The sequence below is a fragment of the Oxyura jamaicensis genome, chromosome 11 (assembly GCF_011077185.1).
Source record: "Oxyura jamaicensis isolate SHBP4307 breed ruddy duck chromosome 11, BPBGC_Ojam_1.0, whole genome shotgun sequence".
In the NCBI taxonomy this organism is placed as follows: Eukaryota; Metazoa; Chordata; class Aves; order Anseriformes; family Anatidae; genus Oxyura; species Oxyura jamaicensis.
In genome coordinates this window covers 15,424,478-15,446,313 of record NC_048903.1, presented here as the reverse complement: position 1 = coordinate 15,446,313, position 21,836 = coordinate 15,424,478, and the positions used below count along the sequence as shown (strand labels likewise).

The following is a 21,836-nucleotide window of genomic DNA, read 5'->3' as shown; positions in this document are numbered from 1 at the left end:
CCTTTCCTTTCCGCTCCTTTCCTTTCCTTTCCTTTCCTTTCCTTTCCTTTCCTTTCCTTTCCTTTTCCTTTCCTTTTCCTTTCCTTTTCCTTTCCTTTTCCTTTGTTTTCCTTTCTCTTCTTTTCTCTTCTTTTCCTTTTTCCTTTTTCCTTTCTTTTTATTTTTATTTTTTCTTATTTCTTTTCCTTTCAGTTCTTTCCTTTTATTTTCTCTTTTCTTTCTTCTTCCCTTTTTCTTTCTTCTTCCCTTTTTATTTTTCCTTCCTTTTTTTTTCTTTTTTTATTTTCACCTGTGCTCACAGAGTTTAATCTAAACCCCACTTAAATCAAAGGGAGCTTTTTTAATGACATTTTGGATCAGGCCCTGAGATCTCGGCAGGGAGCAAGGAGAGTGGGGGGAGCAGGATTTACATTTCATGGCTTTTAAAGAATCTGAAGTACAGAGGAGAACAGCTTTCCGAGGCTGTTTCCCAAATCTATGTGGATATACGATGGAGCATGGATGTGATTAAGCTTAAAGCCCTTTCTTAAAGAAAGCAAGTAAACTCCCCCTCCTGAAGCCTGAACCCCACTTCTCCAATTTTAAAACAAAATGTCTTGCCAAGGCCTTGGTATTGTGTTGTCACGATGCTGAAACGGATGGAGACAGAATCAGTTTGAGTTGTTGGTATCACTTCTAAAGCTGCGGTGCTCTCCACTGTGAACAGCCCCTGCTCTCTCAGGCACTTGATGCTGTTGCACTCAAATGTTAGTGGCAATGAAAATGAACCCGAAAGTGAACCAAATAAGACCTAGCTTTTTTTTATTATTATTACTATTTTTTCTTTCTTCTGCCTTTTTTTTCTTTCTCCCACCCCCAAAACTTAACTGTTTCTAAAATCACTGATGAAAGCATTTTAATACGTAGGAAGAGATGCTGGAACCTGCAGTGCAATTCAGTGTTTTGTGGTGTGGGATGAACAGATTTTCCTTTCCATAGGGTTTCCTCCTGCAAAGTCATTGTAGAGGAGGGAATACTGTAAGATTAAATCCGTTTAAAATACTATATTCATGTCACACCAGATACAGTCTCCAGACTGTGCACAGTCTTTCAGCTTCCTTTATTGTGAAATCCTTTTAAAATAGCTCAGCATACAGCAGAAAACTTATTCAAGTATAACTCTCTTGCACCAACTCTGCCAGATAAAATAAAGGGAAGTTATCAGCCCTCTTAAATTAACAAATCTGCTCAGTGTCTCTGGCTGCCTTCCTGCTGTCTTACTTTCTTAGTCTCTTTCCTTATTAATAAACTGATAGTTAAATAAATCTGCTAAATGAATCAATGCGCTTTGCCGATGGAAGCGGGTTCCTTCCACTCTGCTTCAGGTCTCCTGTGATGTGGCTGAACTGTTGTGGTTTTAGATAAGGGATGTCCTCATCAAAGGCTAAGCATGATAAAAGCAGGCTGACCACATCACTTTCTTGATGCTCTTCAGGTGTGAGACCTGAATACCTGTTCCTGTCGGCCGAACGCATTAATAACAGGATGGATTCACCAACGGGCATGAAAGCAGAGGTCATCTCGAGGAAAATGACACCAAAGGTCTACAGGAGTCACTGTATTTAAGAGATCCTGGGCCGTGTGCCAAGCATCGCGTTTAAAGAAGCGGTGCCCCCCTTCTCCAAAATCCCTGGGAGGGGATCAGCGGCGGGGCGAGGGAGGCAGAGAAGCTGTCACAAAGCAGCAGCTAAGCCCCAGCCATCAGGCAAAAGGTTTCCTAGAAAAAAAAAAAAAAAATGACTGAATGTCGAATTGTCCCCTGGAAAGGACCCGGTGCTTCCCGCACGGAGAGCCATGGGACGTGCTGCACCTTCCTGAGTGTTGCTGGAAGGGAGAGGGGTAACCCTGCTGGCACAAAAGGTGCAGGCAACTTTTTTAAAAGCTGCAGAGCTGTTCTGGAATTAAATTGCTGAAAAAGAGCCTATAGTGCGTCTTGCTATTTTCTTCATAAAAAAAGATCAGGCTTGTGGTTTATCCTTGCTCTGATTATGCTGTACTATTCCAATAACTTGATGGAGCCGAAACGTTCCTGCAGGCGGTTTATAGAAAATATAAAAAATATATAAATATATATGTACATGCCTGTGTATATACATACCCAGGGAGAGAAAGTTAAATATAGGGGACACAACAAAATATCCACGCTTAAGAAACACAGATTGACTCACTGACTTTCCTCATTTATTGCACAAAGATTCACTCTCTGTACGTTGATTATTTTTTTTTTAAATTAGATTTTAAATATATGTTGACAGTAGGAATTTGTACAGTGTGAACAACCGCAGGGAGAAATGACAGCTCTGCTTTTGTTATTAAAGTACTGTCTGGGAAATAATGGAATGTGTACAGAAATTGATTATTATTTTGCCAATTACATTAGTGTAGCTAATAATAATCATTAAGAAAAAATACAAAAGGCTACATGATTTCAGGTCTTAGAAGGTGATATTCACTGGTGAGGCAAAAATATGTTTTTAAGGGAATTTATTGGTAAAATTATCCTGTTATTAATGCTAAGTAGAGACCAGATGTGCAAGCTAGAAACATTTCACTTTAGTTTTAATATTATTCTTCACTCACAGACAGTTAATATACAGTACATGAGACTGTCTGAATTTAATTTTGGATTTGAATATAAGAGATCCTATTTGTACAATAGTGGCACGACAGACATGTTTTACAATGCTAAAAATTCCTTTTAATAACGACATATTTTAATATATTTACTAAATTAGGTACCCGAGAGAATCTTCTACAACGGTGATGTGAAATTCCCTGTTATCTGAGGTCAAAAAAAAAAAAAAAAAAAAGGTATGTTTTCATTTTCTTTAGCAATTTCTCATATTTTGGGAGGGATGATAATGTCACTGCTTTGTTTCCTGCTGCTCACAGGGAGCTGCGGTCAGAGCCCGGGAGCTGCTGGCAGTCTCCCGGTGCAGCTTCCAGGTTTTCGGATGAGGCTGGCTTTCAGGTGCCTACAAGAAGCGTTTTGCAGTGATTGGGCTTTGTACTTTTGTCAGGCAGGCAGCTCTCCCATGTCCCACAACTCATATATAATCCTTTGCAAATGTTTTCTTTCTTTTTCTTCAAGCGCTAGTGTTTCAGTCATCAGCTATGGGGAATAAGGATGGGTCTTCTGAAGGTCTCCTTCAGATCTTGATGAAAATCATGAGGCTGTGTTAGGCAACTTCTGTACTCCCAATTTACAATAGAGTCTAATTCACAGCACTGCTTTCCTTGTCAAACTCATGTTCATTCTGTCTGTCAACATTGACTAAAAATATGCTGCTAACAAAAATGTGGGGATTAAATGTTCAGGCCCTTTCCCTGCTAGATTCAAGCGGGCACTTTTTTTTTTTTTTTTTTTTTTTTTCTCCACATGGAATCTGATTTTTATTGACGTCAACAGTAAAAAAATACTAAATGGCTTAAATGAGCTTCAAGGTTGCAATGACAGAGATTCCTGCCTGAATTTTGTTATGAAAACTCCTATTTTAGTTAGGAATATACCCTACCACGCTCTGATCAAACATTATGTGCTACTATAAAACAGTATTTTATTAGCTCATGTAATTACCTTTTATTTAAAAATATTTAAAATATGAGTGAGAATGGGGAAGAGGTAGCCAACGCTCTAGACTTTACACCAAATAGGATAGAAAGAAGTTTTTGTTGATGTTCAGCCTGCTACTCAAGGAGACATTTCATTGAAGGAACAGCTCCTGTTCATCACCTTCTTTCTCAGTGTAATGGCTGCAATTGCAATAATCCAAGAGGAAGCCTTTCCTGGTTCCTGTAATTTATGTATGTGATTATTAGATATATATAAATCATATAAGTGATACAAATTCGTTATCCATATATTAAAAGAAAAAAAGCAAAAGCTTTTTCCCTGATGTACACTTATGACCTCGGGACTTGCTTAACCTGCTGATCTCCAGACAATTCATTGCTTCTTCATTCCAATATTTTGTGGTTACCCTGTCACAGGTGATAGGATAAAACAGCAGCAAAATCTGTTACTTTTAAGCAAATAGCTGTCGGGTCTCGGAAGAGTTAACGAACTTTTATGGCAAGGTTCAGACAGATCTGACCCCTATGGTAATATTTCATCTAAGGTTACTGTTGGGAGAGAAATCAAATTTCAGCTGCGAGCATGATTGACAGGTGAAAGCAAGAAAGAGAAAGACATCTGGTCAGATGGGGAATTTGGGAAGGAGAAGGACAATTCAGGGAAGTGTCTCTGTGATATTAGGAATAATAAGCTCAGCTATGAAGACTCCAATACTCCACACTCTCTGGAGGCGCGCTCCATGGAGATAATCATTGCTATTCATGGAGGTGCTTTGATTAAGGGGATTTCAGCCTGCACATTTCTAGTAGTGGACAGTGGTCTCTATGGTCTAACTGACTAACTTGACTACTTTGAACGAATTATGTTGTTTCTGGCATACTTTTATCATTTCAAGGCAAATCCCTTTACAAATGTGACCAGAGCATTTGGCGGGTGCTGGTTAGGACGTCCTCACCATAATTTCCCCCTTGGGTCTAACGGCAGCAGGATTTGCAGCCACTGAGGATACATTGCGGTATTTCATAAGGCCAGTGTTATTTTCCATGTGTTAGCCAGTTCCATGTGCAAGACTCCCAGTAGTCCTGGCAAACATCCCTCCCAGTACATACAAAACCCCAGGCCTGTTTGATACCTATTTTATCTGACTTCAGTGTGTTTTGTTTGGTGCAGAAGAGCTTTTCCGTCTTCCAACATCCTGGAACCAGCCCGATTATTTCCTGATTGGTGTGATAATGTTGGAAAGCAGAATTTGGTTCTGACACATAAACTACAGCCCAGCTTTCTCTTAAAAATGAAGTGCAGGAGAAGAAATCTGGTGGTTTTTATCACTGTGTGTAACTTTTAATGTTTCAGTTTTCAAGACAAAGCGAGGGTCTCTGAAGGGCTTTGGTAATGCTCCAAGGGCAGGACGTGGAAATGATGGACCCTGGGATCTAAACTGCTCCCTGCCTCCATCTCAGGTGAAAGAAAAGGTCCTGGCCCCGCCGCAGCTTTGGTAAAAGCCCCACTGAATTTACAGGACCCAGATTTCCACCAGGACGTGAATGTCTACGGGGCAAATCATACTAATAAAAAGCAAGATATGAATTTATCAGTCAGTAGCTGTGCTGTGAATTCCCTGGATGGATGCTCCTATCTGGGAGTAAAAGTGGATTGCCCAGAACCCTCCCCAGTATAGCTTAAGCTGCTTTCAAAATAAAAAAAATATATATATATAATACACTTTTACTCTGGAGTAGGAGTGTCCACCCTGGGAATGGGTAGCACTGCGGTATATTTTACTACATAATTCCCCCATCTGGATCAGCCCTAAAACTAAGCAGAGAATAAGGAGCAGTAAAGAACAGAAATATGTTTTCTGTTCCTTTTTCAGTTTACCTCTAAGACCTTTCACACAAGGGAAATCATGGCAATCCTGAAGTATATATTTGCTTACTTTTCACTGCTATTCCTGCATTCACACATGCATTTTTTAAAGAGATTTGTGTTTTGTACAAGACCTTTTGTGTTCTCATGTTTTTCAAGTGTATTTTTGATGTACAACCGAGTCTGACTGTTGTTTGTGGCATCATATTTCATTTCACGGCTACAGCCTGTGATGTCAAGCTGCCTGATGTCTCTGCAAGTAGACCTTAAGTTTTATTCTAAGGCCATATATCTGATAAAATTGAAAATTAAAGCCAAGAACTGTAAAAACAATCAAGTTTCTTTGTGTATGAGTGCGTTATTTTTAACTTTCCATTGTTGAGTTAGCCATCCCTTTAAAATGTCTTTATGTTTTGAGCCTGATATCAAGATAACTTCCATGAAATATTATTGGCAAGTTTCCCATTGCAGTCAATGGGAGCCTTGTATGTATTTTTCAAGCAGATGTGCTATATTAAGTCTAAATGAGAATCTTTTATTTCAAATGGGAGGCAACATGCTGCTCTTGCTAAGAAATTGATAGTAACATATCTCCCTTCATTTTCTCTTCCCAAACATACTCTGTACAATTTACTGGTCATTTTCGTAAGTAAAAAACCTGTTCTCTAGTATTTAAAAACAAACAAATAAACAAACAAACCAAAAAGAGAGAGAAAAATGGAAATTTTCACAATGCCTCACACTCCTTTCTAGCTTATTCCTGAGAATGTGAATTATGAAAATATCTTGAATCTTTATGAGCAAAGAAAAAGTAAAGTGCATGACATATTTGACAGTTTTTACTCCCCCAAAATTCCCAGTAAAATCAGTTTAATAGTTTTTCCTGTGTTTAAAATAAACTCTAAAATATTTTTCCACTGATGTGGCATTAGCTTTTGTTTAATTCTAATAGAGGATTTTAAGTTAACTGCTACAAAAACCAAAATATTTTTAAAACTTCTCTTTTGGATTTCCTAATTTGTGCCACTTATGAAATGACTCACACTGTACCAAAATACAGGAGATTGATGAGACAGGAAAAGTACTGATTTAACGTCCCATGTGTAAAATTACTTCTCAGGCTTCCACATATAGTCCTGATGTTTAGAGAGTGCAGAAATCGGGAGCTGGGAGTTACAGCCTGACTCACTTGTGAGACTTTGACCCAGTTCTTTGATTCGAGATTCAGCAAAATACTGCAGCACTTTAAACTTGTTATCTTAGGTGTCTTCTAAAGGTCTGTTACCGTTGATCTCTTTATATCTCAGTTTACACAGTTATAAACCCAGATAATTAATTCTTACCTTCTAGGCTTTTGTGAGAGTTAAAAAATAGCCGCAATGCTCCTGAAAGCCTTCTAATGAAGGCTGGTGTGGTGGAGTGCTCGCCATTCACCTTACTTTGTGTCCTAGGGCAAGAAATGCACAGGGCTGCCACCGGCACAAGCCCCATCTACCACTCCTGGGGGGGGGGGAGGGGGGGGGGGCAGGTGCTCCCGCAGTGGCACTTGTGATTTCTGTAGGGCTTGGGACTTCTATCGGGGTGAGAAACCACTATACAGGTCAGGCACTATGGGAGTAGGTAATTTTCTGAACGAAGCACAACTCAGTTTTACCCTGACGTTGAGTTTGAATCAGTCAAAATGTAAGCAAATCATGGATTAGTTGTGTGCTCCCCCCCAAATACAAAGTATGCATCCTAAAATCCTATATGTACACACATATACACATATATGGAATAACTGTTGTGCACCTGCAAGGTATCTAAATGTCCCATTGTCCTTGTAATTCCTCGGTGCCATTACATTCATTTCCCCAGGTTCAAGCCATTATCATTCGGCAGCAGTGCAGCTTTGCTTTTCTTTAGTCCCCATGTTATTAGTCTCCCTCCTATCCTAACCCCCCGATCTGTAATGGAGTCCTCAGCTCTAAATTTGCTAGTCATAAAGATTTTTCCTTGAAATGTTCCAAAAAGGGGGGGGGGGGGGGGGGCCCCCGGAGAGAAATAAATAAATAAGAAAGCCTATGAGCAACACGCTGTGCCATGCTCGAGCATTACACTTCTCTGGGAAAGATAATAAAGATATTAGCACTCATATAATTTCAGATAGGAAATGAAACCAGACATGAAAGAAACACTAGCTCCAGCTGTTGAGTGGGAATCAAACTAGCTCTGGGAATTACAGGTACTGTCACTGGAGACAGCCCGACTTCTGAGAAATGACCTCAGGTGTAGGAGCTTGCTGTGGCCCCTTGCAGATATTAACACCTAATTAACAATCTGCAAGAGCATCCTACATCTTAATCACCAGTGAGGTGAGAATGACAACCGAAGGAGTAGAAGGAGAAGGGGAATGGTAATTTTTCCTCTGCACGCATCATCTAATAACCATGGTTATTCAGATGCAGCTAAATGCGATTTCCTTTTAGTCATTTCTGTCTATTGGAAGGCACAGTAAGTTCATTTGCTAGCAGGTAGGCAGCGGAGGTGAGAATTGAATTGATCTGAGATATTCTGAAAAATTGACCCAGAGGTCATTCGTAGTTTAAATTGGGAAGCAAGGCTGAGTTTATGTCTTTCCTTTCTTCTTTCCCCTCTGCCTGCTTCCCCCTCTTTTTGTGTTTCCAGGCATGTTATTCTGTATTGTGTAATTATTTAAACATACTCTGGTGGTGGGGAACCTTGTTCTCTCAAAGTTAATCAAAATAAAGAGAGCTTTTGTTAGCAGTGATAGGTAATTAAATAGCTGGCTTCATGTTGTGCAGAGGTATTGTGCTGGCTTATTGACATCTGAGAGCAGGGCTCCCCAGCCCTTCTGCACACAAACAAGCTTGCAGAAGTCACCGAGATTAAGGCCTGGGCTAAATTAAGCAAATTTGCTCCGCATGCTGTGCTGCACCACCGATATTCCCTTGGCACAAATTCCTGGCAGCTGGGATGCTTGGCAGGACTGCGGAGCAGGGACCGGCCCCAGCCCCAGGGATGCTGAGTGCTGCAGGAGCACGGTGAGAGGTAGTGTGAATGGTTAGGTGGGGATGAGAGGTTGGGTCCGACATCGGGACAGTACCGGGTAGAGGCTGGTTTGGGTCTCCCGTGAAGGAGGGCTGCTTTCCGGGAGGCTGGATTTTAACAGGAGACAATCACATGTCAATTTTTTTTTTTCTGCGTGCCTGTTACTTTCTGTCTGTCGTTTTAACCAGGAACAGTTGTAAGTGTGGATGGGAACAACCTGCTTTTCCCCTCTTCAACTGCGATACGGACATCTAGGGCCACGGTCTGCTCCCACCTACCTGGTGTAAGTGGTCAGGAGTGCAGGGAAGCTGACGGAGAGGTTCCAGGCCCAGAAAGCCGGTGCTGGTAACAATCAAGCAAGAAATAGTGGGCCAGATTAGCTCGGTCAAAGGCGAGAGCAGCTCTCCCGTGCTCCACGGAGGTGCTCCAGATTGCTGCTGCACCGTGTGGGCAGGAGCCAGAGGAGCTTTAGTGCGACGCCTGCTCACGGGGCTTTCTTTACCTGTGCTCCTTGGCTGGGTGACCGAGTTGAGAAGAGAGGCAGGCAGGGATCAGGGAGTGAGGAATGTACATGGGTACACACTGCAGACCTCATTCAGCATCTGCTCTACGTGCGGTATGCCCTCTCTGTGCTCAGGAAGGATCTATTTCCATATCACTCAGACCCAAATTGTACTCTAATAAGGAGAGAAAGGAAAAGAGAAGAAAACATTATATTAACCAGTCGGCTTTTGTGGAAACTCCCATCATTTTCTCTCCAATGACATGAGATAATCTCTATGTTTTCTGTTAACGCTCATTTCTTCAGCTCTTTTAGCTTTGTTTTCACATGTTGGCCTTGCACTAAAAAATCTAACTTGACATCTTGTGTCTTCTCAGCTAAAAAGGTATCAGTTCCTGGACTTAATGTCAGCTGTTCCCAGATCAAAGGCAAGAAACATAAAAGTTGACATATATTATTTATTTCATGGTTTACATCAATGATGTTTCTCTCTACCCTTTTTTGTTATTATTGCTGATGTTTTGCCCATAATGTTGCGCTTGCTGCTCAAAAGTGTTTGTCCCCTACAGACAAATATTCATATTAATGTAATCCATCAGCAGTTAACAAATGCCAGCTCACTTTGGCATTTCCCGCACACCCAAAACTCCCATTGTTTTTGCAGGAATCTTTGGGTGTGAGAAGAATGCAGGATCAGGGCCCTGGGTGGTGATTTCGGAGCTGGCGACTCTCTCCCCCAGCCCAAGCAATGCACTGGGTCGGCTGGAGGAGCAGCTCAGCTGGCTGGCACAGGGAGTGGGAGATGGTGCATTCCCTCCCTGCATTGTGAGTGCTGCAGAGGCGAGAAAAATGCCAGGCTTTGATGGGAGCAAAAGCTCAAATAAAAACTCTTTTTTTTTTTTTTTTTTTCCTTTGTTCCTACCTTTTCCCATCTTTCTTGCTTGCCTTCGGAGTTCAGAGCAAGCCATGCAGTGTCTGGCTCAGGGCTGTAGTCAGAAAATCATGAGATCGGCCAGAAATGCCTGTGCATCCCTCTTACCACTCCGGATAGTGTAAAACTTTCCATTTGTTTTCTCTTTGTCAACAGCTGTGGCAGGTTTTGCTTCCTGAGTTACAGAATCAGACAAAGCGCTGAGTCTGATTTTGCCCCCTACCCTCCCACAAGCTATTTTTTTCTGCAATGAAAATAACAACAGTTAAGAAAGATCCTTGGGATTTTTGTTGTTGTTGTTGTTTTCTTTTGTTTAGTTTGGTTTTATTCTAAAGCTTGCTGACAATTGTCAAATGTTCATTCTAGCAAAGAAGTGCTCTGAGGGTACAGCCCCTCTATACAGCCGGCAGGAGTCATTTGCAGCTCTCCTTAGAGCTCAGCTATTCGGAGAATGTCTGTCACTTTACTGTTTCTTTAAAATTTAATTGGGATCAGGCAATCGAGTGTCTCCAAATTTTTGCCTCTTCAGGCTGGCAATAAAGCCACTTATAATTTATAATCAAAGTTTGGTATCGTTAAACTAAACTGTAAAACCGACTTCAGGGTTTCGGTTGTAAAATAAATATACGATAAATATTGCAATGGGGCTTGAGTAGCACAGCTAACAACAGCACAGTGATTGCATATATATATCTGTGTGTGTGTGTGTACATACAGTTCCAAAGGTAAGATCTAAATAACAGATAACTGGATGCATTCTTTCTTGGTGGGACTGAAGCTAAGATAGATTTATAGCCCAAGTAGTTACTTTAAATGCAAAATGAAGTTTTAATTTATTAAAGTCATTTATGCATCTACATTATTTTTATGTCTTTATTTATATTTTTTTCTGTACTATGGAGCAATGCAGTATTCATCCCGGGTTTTTCTGTCTGTTGACTGTAGCACTCTTTTGCTTAGATTTTTTTCTAACAAGGCAGCTCATTTAGAAAGAAATGTTTATGTGAAGTGCTTGTCAGTTGGCATTTTTACTGGTGTGCTAACCCAAAGGTAAAATATAAAGGCACGTCTTTTCCTTGCTGGCTTGTTGCTACTAGAAGGGTTCCTCCCTTGTTAGCTTGATAAATAATTTTACTAGCGGGAATCTGCTGAATTTTTATGCTTGCTGTCTATTTTCTGCTTGCTGCAAATAAATTCCAGCACTCAGAGGGCACTAAAACCCCAAACACATGGTATTTTCCCATTTTGTCGCTGGTTGCCTAAAATATTTATTTCATCTTGTGTTTTTAATTAAATCTTAAAAAAAAAAAGAAAGAAAAGGAAAAATCCCTTAAATTTTTCAATTATTTCCAAATGAAAGTTTTAGTCCAGATTGTACTTAATGTAAAGTCTTGAATTTAAATAACATTGTATCACAGGTAAACTAAATGGGCAGTGTTAAATCAGTCATCACTCCAACTACCTAATGGTTTTCAGATTAAGTGTGAGGATTATTTATTGATGTAGGATCCGGTCAAGCATTTCTTATAATTTATTATATACTAGTTTTCCCAGCTCACAATCAAGAAAGCTAATTTAATTTGTGAAATAAATACTCCACTTCTGAGAGAAAATGCACCAAAAAGCTTTATGTTATGCATTGCCATAGCATATATGGCAGAAAAAAAGTTCGAAAGAAACTGGAGAGACTAAAGTAGAAGAGGCATTGGTTTACCTTTTTTTTTTTTTTTCTTTTAAAGGGACTATTTTGCAGCTATTGAAGCTTTACACAATTCAAAATTCAATTTAATTCAAGCAGGCAAGAACCTACCAGGAAGCCTCTCCTTCCCTCCTTCCCCCATGGCAAACGAGGTGCTGGTGGGTGTGCTGCACTGGTGCGCATCTGGAGGCTCGCTTTTTGGTACAGCAGGTCACTGCTTAGCATCCCAGTTCCCTGGGTTTGGGGGTTTCACAGCCCAAATCTCCAGTCAGAGATGCCCCCAGCATCGTGCCCTTTCCCCTCTGCACAGTTCACGAGGCGAGCAGTTACACGACCTGGTGTATTGGCCGGGTTACATTGGTGAAATAAAAGGGTGGTAAAAATCCCGTCCCTTCCGCCACCTAGAGTGACATTTCTGTGCCTGATGCTGCACCTGCGCACTGTGGCCTTGCTGCATTTCCCCGTACATGAACGGGAGCCATGAGCACCTTCAGCAGAAGGGCAAAGCACTGCTCTCATCCCCCCTAAGAAAAGCCAGGCATCATGTCTTGTTCAGTCATTCCCCCAGACAGCAGAGAGCCACATACCCATGAAGATGCCAGGAAAATACACCAAAATTTTTAGAATATTTTGCATATTTTTAGCACAATTCATCTCAAAGCAATCCTCCAACTTTGACCCAAATCCTTGCATTCTTACACCAACCACCCTGCCATCTGTGTACTAATTAGCATAAGAAGTAGGTGACTGATCAGAACAGTGGAGACGGATGCTGTGGTCTGGCTGCCCTGTGGACACCAGCCTTTTTGTTTACATGAGCACAACCCAGATCAAGTAAATGGGAAGGAGTAATGCACCAGCACTGAACAGATAAGGGAAAACCTTGGGCAGTGGGGAAAATTTACCCTTGGGGGCTCCGCTGTATAGAATCATAAATGAAACAGGGTTGCAAGAAATCTTGAGAGGCTATGTAATCCATCCCTCCACCGTGAGGCAGGGTCAGACAGGCTGCATTATCCCTGACAGATATTTGCATAGCCTGGTTTTGAAGACCCCCCTGAAGAGCATGCAGCCTCCCCAGAGGCTCCCTCACAGACCTTGGCTCCTGTCGCTGCTCAGAAACCTTTCCCCTTGTCTAACCAGAGGAGCTTTCCTGTGGTGCAGGTCCCTTACGCCTTGTCCTGGTCACCCAGAACAGTGTACGCCTTTCCTCTTTGCACTGACCCTTTGCATATTTGACGGCTGTTGTTATGGCTTGCTGCAGCCTCCTTTTCTCTAGACTAAACAACACCGGGCTTTTTGGTCTTTTTTCATAGGTTATGGTCATGACTTCGCTATTTAATATCTCCTCTGAAGAGTCCACATACAGTAAACTTGCTGGAATTCAATTTACCTGTGCTGAAAAGGACTGTTAGGATGCTGCCTGGAGGCTTTACAACATCTGAAAGGGGAATAATTTAATTCTTACACTGATAATTTTTCTTCTGCAGGATGGAGGGCAGGGAGTGTTTCTTTACCTATGTGCGTTAACCACAGTCTCCCTGTGAGTCTACCCCTGTAACAGGAATAATTTAGTGCAATGTACAGCCAGAACTTACTGACAGGCACTGGGAAATGTGTTTTAAATAATGGTAGATTATAATGTTGATGTTTTGTAATTTCACATATAAAATAGAAGGGCAGATAGGATGCAGCCTCCTCATAGTTGCAGGTACACATCCAAGGTGCTACTTGGAGATTTTGTTGTGCATTTCACTGGTTTCATTAGCATCTCAGGTGGCAATCAGTGGCTCTAGCATTTCAAAAGCTGCGAGCTTCAATGTAGCTTTGGGTAGATCTCCTGTTTCTTCTTTGTGGCAGAAGAACATTCTCCCCTAATGTTGCTGATGATGGTGAGCCAAAGAGGATTTTTTAGCCATCTGCCCAGACCTAGGCTTTGCTGTAAGCTCGAAGCTGCTTTTTTAAAGGTTGTAGGTGACATTAGGGCCCATTCAAGGAATATTCACTTCGTTCTTTGAAAAAATGAGAGGAAACAGAGCCTGCTAACTCTGCTTTCCTCATTGTCTTCTGGTGCCGTGCCTGGGAGTTTCGTATGGAGATGTCTTGGAGCAAAACAAAGGTATTTGCTTGCAAGAAAATATTTCCCAGAAGCTTTTCTTCTGTGAATCCCGCTGAAAGTTATTTCATCCAAAAGTATAAACTTCATGTACACACTGAAAATGTATGCTGAATCAGAAAAAAAACATCTGACAGGTAGACATTTTAGCCCAAGCATTTCAAACATCTAAAGAAGTATCTCACTGAGAAATAGTTGTGGAGCTCAGTTCTGTAGGAAGTAAAATGGTGGTGACCTTGCTGAGCCATTGGCTCAAATCAGAGATGTGGCAGAAGTGAAAATATGCATTTCCTTCTCTGAAGAAAGGAACTGAGGATCCGTTTATACCATGGGGAAGAAGAGAGAGAAAAAAAGTGTCTTCCTTTAAGTAGTTCATTTTTCTTTACAAAGTGATTAATGCATTACTATAGCAAATTTATTGTATAGCCTGATTACCACTGCATGATAAATCTAAACAACTGTGATTGTCATGGTGATAAGGCTGGTATGTTTTTTTCTCTCTTAAAAAGGGTTTATAAGTTAAGCTTAACTTTCAGCTTTCTTCATTTCTGGGATAAAATTTATTTTGGCCATTAGAGCTCTATCTGTTTGAAACTGCACCAAAAAGAAATAAGTTGCTCAGAAGGGTGGTATATTACTGGGAGAGTTTCACCTTCATTCAATTTGCAAAAGAAACTGAGCATCAGCATTAAAATAAAAATGGAGTTCAGGAGAAAATAGTAACTCGGTTGCTGGAAAAAAAAAAAAAAAGTTGTAACATTTAAAAGGGACGATGGACAACCCAATTAAATTAACTGCATTGTATTCACAGCCGTTAACACCTTGGGCTCAGCTATTCTCAGGCTACCAGAGTTGGCTGAGGCCTTGTCTATGCCTGGAGGAGACTTGCAGGGAGCTGTGGGAAGAAGTGCTTGTGACTAATTAGAGCTATTTTCTCTGAATCCCAGGGAAATTGGTACTCCAGCTTTAGTGCTGGGAACATGTTGAACTGAGAGCCTGAGCAAGCACTGGGCTCAGGAAGGTCCTCTTGGTCCCATGGCTTTACACACTGCTCAGGCTCCACTCAATCCTGTCGGTTTGGACATACATATCAGCTGTTTCTTTCTTTTTCCTTCCTTCTCTTTTCATTTTTCATTTTGTAGTAAGGCGATACACACACATGAAGGTGGAGAAGGTGACAGTCTCTTCTCAATCATTTTGAAAACCCTGTGTTACTTTCCAAAGGAGGTATCTCCATCTCCTGTCTCTAAAGACTTCTCACCTCACTGACTTCTTATGTCCATGAGTGTATTCTTCATGGCCAAGGTAGGAAGCGATCCCACGTGGTGGTTTTGAGGTGACTGGAAGACCTCTTTCACATTCCAGTACCTGAGTGACACCATGTTCTCAAAGCTTGATTTGGGCTGGCAAGTTGGGATGGATTTCTGGGGAACTGAATTCAGCCTCTGAAAAAATACAAGGCTTGCAGCCAGGACTGGCACTAGCTGGTAGCTTATTTTCAAAAATTTGTGTGTCTTTGCCTGATTTTAAGTCCCTGGACACTTGGCATTTTCTTTTTAAATTTTTCACCATTTTTTTTTTTTTTTTGAGCTTTCCAATGAAGGGTTCAAAAGGTCGCTATTTAGATAAAAATTCCTTTTCTTTTTTCTTTTTTAAAAAAGTTCTTTGTAGAATCTGGTAACAAAAAAGCTTCATGAAGGAAAAAGGGAAAAAAAAAAAAAAAAAAAAGCTAAAGATTTTATGCAGGCATTATTATTATTATGCAAATTTTAAAATTATCCACCTCCCCATTCTTCCCCTCCCCCCCGTGTATATTGAACATCTTGAAAATAAACCACCATGTTTCAAAAAGGAAGATAGGTGTGTCAGTTCAAATAGGCATTGCACTTGGAATTGGTGCCTCTGGTTGTTGAACAGAATCCTTGTTTAACATCCTCATTAAGAACTGTGACTTGCCACCAGTTTTATGAAGATCAACTCATTTACTTTTAAAGTAAATTAAAGCAAATTTCTCTGTGGTGACAAGTCAATAAAACAATGGAAGGCTCAAGTTTTTCAATCACCCAACATCTGTTCCTTGTTGGGCTATAGATGTAAATGCCCTGGGTACAGCACTAGGTGAAAGAGCGAGAGCCAATAGCTGTGCAGTTGTTTTTAGTTTTTTCTTTTTCCAAATAGCACTGTAAGCACTGTCCATTTTTGGAAGGGTAATTCTGTAGTTTCCTGTGACAGCACATTCGGAGCTTCATTGACATGGGAGCGGTGGCAGGTGATGGCTCTGACTCCGAGTGTTGTTGCTGGAAGCACAGTAAGCTGTTGCAGAGCGATGTACGTGGTGAGCCGCTTCTCAGAAGCCCAGTCAGCACAAACGAGATCCCCGTCTTCTGTCCGAGCCACCCACACCACCAGCAAACACCTTTGAAGCAGAGGGTACATGGATGCTTTGTGTGCAGCGGTGGGAACTAGGTTGTACAAAACCTCATTGAAACCACTTCCACATTGTACCCACGCTCAACCTGTTTGTCTTGAAACGTCGTCTCGGAGAGAAGGCAGCAGATGAAAAACAAAGTATTAGACCCATTTTGTGTTTCAACAAGTGCAGGATGCAAACTGCAAAGTGTTTGTTTTACATGTTCTGGAGGATTTGGCATTTCATGGTGTGAGAATTGGCTCCCTGCTGTGTGAAGTATTTCAGTGTGGATTTGCGCTGTGTGGGAAATGCTGGCATAGTGGAAAAGAGAGGGGGAAGCTCTGCTGGGAAAGCAAGAGGGGGCTGGATATTATTCACTTGGGGCAGAAGCCTTTCCTATCTCAAGGGGACGGTTTGTCTTGGACAGGGTAGAATTAACTTCTGGAGTGGTAGAGGAGGACAGGAAGTTGTTACTGGTTGCGTGTGGAAATGAGGGATCTCAGATAATTTTAGAGATGTAAAAAAGTTCAGTGAAAGTCCAGAGATTTTTCTGGCCTAGACTATCCCACCCTTTGGAATGCTCCCAGACATATGGTTATGGACTCCATCTTTTGAAGTGTATGTAGGCCTTTTACCTTATAGTGTCTTCCGAGCCTTCAGGTTCAAGACCTTTGGCAGGAGTGGTTTACCCTCAGACAGATCTTCATGGGGCCAGGAAATGGGCTGCTCTGCTTTATGGGAAACGGGTAATTACGTCTCACCAAATTCAAGGTACCTGTCTGTGGTGAGCAGGTGACTTCTCCTGTGTTAGGTCTTCTCGAAAAGTGCTGAGAAATTCTTCACAGGTTTCTGTGATGCTATGCTAGATTTTATAACACTTGAGTACAGCGATTCATCGAGCAATTCTGAAATGTTTTCTCCAAAAGATGAGCAATGTTGTACAATGTTGTAGCTGTATCACCATATAAAATAAAATTAAAAAAAAAAAAAAGCTGTACAAGGTTTTGTATAGCAAAAAGAATATATAGCATTTAGTCCATCCTAAGATTTTTTTGTAATTGCCATCTATTATATTGGCACTTACTGCAGCTCAATAACTGAACATGGGAAGGTATCATTTTAACTTTCTCTGATTTTTCCTTGTCCACATAAAGTGATGCCGCACCCAGTCAATGGAGGAGGCAGATGAGTCACCCAGCTAAGAAGTAGCTTTCTGGGGTACGTTGCTCATGAGATGTCATACAGAAAAGAGGTGACAATGTTCGGATGTACAGGTTCCCCCTAAATCCCAATCATGGCACTAGCAGCCTTTGCCATCCATTTTACTATTACTGTTCTATCAGTTTTGCAGGGCCACAGGTAGGGACTCACATCCTCAGCTCTGACCTTGGCATCTCCCTGTTGTATTTCTCTATAACTCTGCACACTCCTTACTCCCAGGGCCAGCTGTGCAGAGAGAGGGCAGCTGTGTGATTCTCAGGGCCAGCTGCTGCCCACTGAGTGCTGCTCTTTCTGTTTCTCAAATCAAACTCTCACTAAACCCACTAGAAAAGCTTCTTTTGACTTTGGTGGCCATTGTCCTGAGCTGTTACCAGAAAAAAGAAATAGGTGCGCACAAATGGATTTTCGTCAAAGGCAGCCTCATTTTGTGAGTATCCAAGCATCTTCTGCTGTACAATAAGCACTCTTAATTTCTGTTGGATTCAGTGGGAGCTTTGGTGATCAGATCCTGCTGGGAGGTGCTCAACCTTTGGCAGGATAGGGCCCTTTTGTGTTATGAAGCATTCAGGGAGCTAATGCTGAAACACATTCATGTAACTGTTTGAATGCCCAGTTCATACTGTTTATAGAGATCTGCTCAGAGGTGAGTGTGAAATAGTAATGCCTTGTACTTCCTGAGTGCCTTTCATCTTTCCAAATATTTATTAATTAGCCCTCAAAACACCCCTGTGAGGCAGATAAGAGATGGATGGATACAGCTCCTTTCACGCACCAGTGGAATCAAGCAGCTGTCTGACTGTATAAAACAGCATTGCCCACAGTTTGGGGCAGATTAGGAAGTAGATAACAAACCTCTATCTTGTTGGTGCAGAAAGAGTTTAGCTAGGCAGAATTTAATTACCTCTGCTGGAACTTGGCCAGTCAGTCAAGGCTCACCTCACTCCTTTCATTGTGTTCACCATGAAGTCTGTAACTCCATCGGGTTTTGTCCCACTCAGAGGATGACCCCTTGCTCCACACAGTTGCCCCATGTCTGAATCCATTCTGGGTCCACCGTACAGCAGGACCTGACCTGCTTTGGACCCCTGATGAAATCTTTTGTGGTAGTAGCACAAGCTGGCCTTAGTGATAGTTCCTCAACTTCATACCACGATTTCCCCGTCCTGAAGAGAGAGGACTTGGGCTCAGACCAACCTGGTCCTGCAGCAGAGGGCCAAGAAGGGTATTTCAGTGTGAGACCTGCTGTTCTGAAGGGGCAGGTTTAGAAAGTGAGCTCTTCTTTATGCTTTAGCTAAAGCTCTCTTTTATTTTTAGGAAATATATATATATATATATTTGTTCTGTCCAGTTTGAAAGTATGGCCAAAAATGTGCACCTTAGACTGGCTTCAGTGGGTGTAGACCTGATACCAGACAACTCCCTCCTGTGGCTCTGCACATCTTGTTTCCCCAAAGATGTGCCCCAGTGCCTTTAATCATGGCAAGAGAAGTCCTGTACCTTATTTTGAGATTCCCTCTCTTGCATCCCTGGGGCAATCAGAGCTGCAGAGCTCGAATTCTCTTCTGTTTGCTTTTGCAGCATGTGATTCTAGAGCATAAAAGCTTTGAAGCTAGAACTCAAATTTTACCTATTTTGTCTTAATGCTTTTTAATAAATCTCCAGACTCTCTTTAAAGCTTCACAGAGTGCAATTTATTGTAAAACTACAGTTACTGTATTTTATGTCCACTGTAATTGCTTGTTTCATCTAATTCAGATTATACTCGTGTATGACAAGGAATAGCTCCAGATAGAAAGAGATGAATTATTAATCAAGAAAGTTTGGGAATTAAGATTTTAAACATAAAAACTAGATATATGTGCAATATTTAGAAATAGATCTGAAAGAGCTTATGCAATGTGATTTAATCAAATCTTGAAAAGAAAATGACTAATACATCAAATCTTGAAAAGGAATTGACCAATAAATTAAATCTGGAAATGGAAGTGACAGATAAATCAGGTCTAAAAAAGCAAACAATATATCAAATTCATGGTGTGTTTATTAAAGCAAGGGATTGCTTGTATGTGGCTGAACCTGCATGCTACAATCATGCAATTAAACACTTGAAATCCTTCAAAAACAAATTATGTGTGCAGGTGTACACACACACACCTTTCTATACATTCACAAAGTAAACACTTGTCTCTCTTTGTGGCATTTTGAGCCACGCTACCAGCACATAATATTTGCTTAAGTCTCTAGGTGTGCCTAAGTATGAAGTCTCACGATTTCAATAGCCACATGTTTTTAGACCCGAACACCTTATTATTCCAAGTCTTTTTAAAATGTTAATTATTAGTATAGCCCAGATTTTAAAAATGATGAGATGTGCCTCATTCTGAAAGCTCTCTGCTTTTGTTTTCTGATTGTAATGGTACACTAGCAGCAACACAAACTCCTTTGGCTAATTGAAAGGATTTTGATAGACAGCTTGGGCCCAAAGCATATTTTCAAGATCAAGACTATAAAAATCTCACTATGGAAAAATCATCATTTGCCTCACTGACTTTGATTTACATCTATGTTACAGAGCCATGAAATTTAAAATAAGATGACCTAAATTGTCCTGTAATAATATGGGCATGAATGTATACCCCTGGTGGCAGAGTTTCTCTGTCACTATACCAAATGAAATCTAGTTTTTAGTGCCAATCAGTTAGGCATCGTTAACCCTTTAAGAATGTTATTAGCATTCTCACAAAGCTTTTCATCATGTAACAAATTTTTTCAGACTAAACTTGTCGAGGTCAAAGAATCCAAGCCAGTAAGATTTAGGACTTTTTTGTCCTCTGGAATAATATGTATACACTCTTCATCATGCCAAGTATAAATTATTAACAATGGTTAAAAAAAGCTTGCAAAAATGCAGAAATTAGATTAAAAAACAACATTTTCTAAGCTATTCCCAACTTATACTGGAAATATATGTTCCCTCCCCATATATATATATATATATATTTTTTTTTCTATATAGTAGAAAAATTGCTCTGTACATGAATCGTCCAGGATCCAGGAATGAAAATTGCTTTGCACTTGCTATTACATTATGGTGTTCTCCATTCTTTTTTTTTTTTTTTTTTTTTTTTTTCCTCAGTTCATGTTGTTCTTTTTGCAATAAGTGTATGTTTGAATTGAATTGAAGAGTAGCATATTAAAGAACTGGTTTTCATAGCTGTTTATGTCCTTTCATCCAAAGAAGTGTGAGAAAAGCAATCAAGGTTTCAGATTGACATGCTAAAGCAAGAACTATCAGAGAAAGCATCTTGCCATTGGAGTGTTGAATATTTGCATACCCATGTTGTTTGAATTAGTCCTGACTAAACCAAGGTATTTATAGAACTAGCTTCAGCCTGTGGTCAGGCCTTTAAAGATGAACTGATTTAGTTTCAGGTAAAGTAATTATTAATCTGTTCCCCCAGCTTTATGCCTCTGAGTATGTCAAAATATAGCATCTATAACCCTGACTCAGTGCATTATTCAGACTTTCCATCACTCTGTTTTTCAACAGATGGCATCTAGGTGACTTGCAGTCGTATGAGTGGGATTGATGATGTGAAATAGAGGAGCTTAAAAAGTAATTGCAGAGACAGGAGGAAAAATTACAAATTAATATAACTGTAGGAAATGGAAAGCAGCCTCACATGGATGTGAGATTCTAAATCGTTAGCTCTCACATCAAAAGTGTTGTTTGATTTGTATTTATTGCAGTATAAATAAAGTGAGGTAGGCAGTGGCATTGTATTCAGTAATTTCTCTTGCAGGCATTTGGGATGAGCTTCCCATGAAAGGAAAGTGAGTAACAAGCTGCATGACTAGCTGCTCTTCTGCTCACAGAGAGCACTGCATCCTTCAGCGAGGTCTCGGGAAAGGGCTTGCTTGTGCAGCTCAAATAAAACATCCTGTGGTTTTTCGTTCTAAAGAGCTCACGTTAACGTTTCGCTGATGAATCGACGTGGCCCACGAAACAACCTGGGTGATTCACTGGGAAACTCAGTGTGAATGTGTGTGAATTCAGGCGGGGTGAACAATTTTAAGGGAAGGAGGAGAACATAAAATCAAGGGTACAGTTTACACAACTTCCTGAAAGATATGTTTGAGTGCTATCTATGAATCTAAGCATTATTTATAGTAGATGCAATAATAATACAGGGAGTAATTTCTCAATGAAAGGGACAGTCACAGTGGTGGCATAAGGGGTCAGCACCACGGGCCACATCACCACCACTGCTAAAGATCAACAGAAATACATCACCACATTTTGGCTAGGACATAGTTTAAAGCACCACTTTCTTTCGTAGCTCAGCTCTGACATGCCTGCTCCACATAGATCCTGTATCATCAGCAAGCAGAGATTCATAGTCACTTCCAGGTAATCCATGCTGGGA

General features: G+C 40.8%; 1 protein-coding gene across 3 annotated transcripts in view; it reads left to right on the top strand.

Moving 5' to 3' along the window:
- The window catches only part of MAF (MAF bZIP transcription factor), a 177,694-nt gene that overhangs the window by 10,059 nt on the left and 145,799 nt on the right, over positions 1–21,836 (top strand). For 2 of the 3 annotated variants that reach the window (XM_035336419.1, XM_035336418.1), the window contains exon 2: positions 2,775–2,840. In XM_035336419.1, the coding sequence (XP_035192310.1) occupies positions 2,775–2,808 (34 nt within the window). In that variant the 3' untranslated portion in view covers positions 2,809–2,840. Of the gene's footprint in view, positions 1–2,774; positions 2,841–21,836 lie in introns of those variants that run through there. The other variant, XR_004753727.1, reaches the window with a different exon arrangement.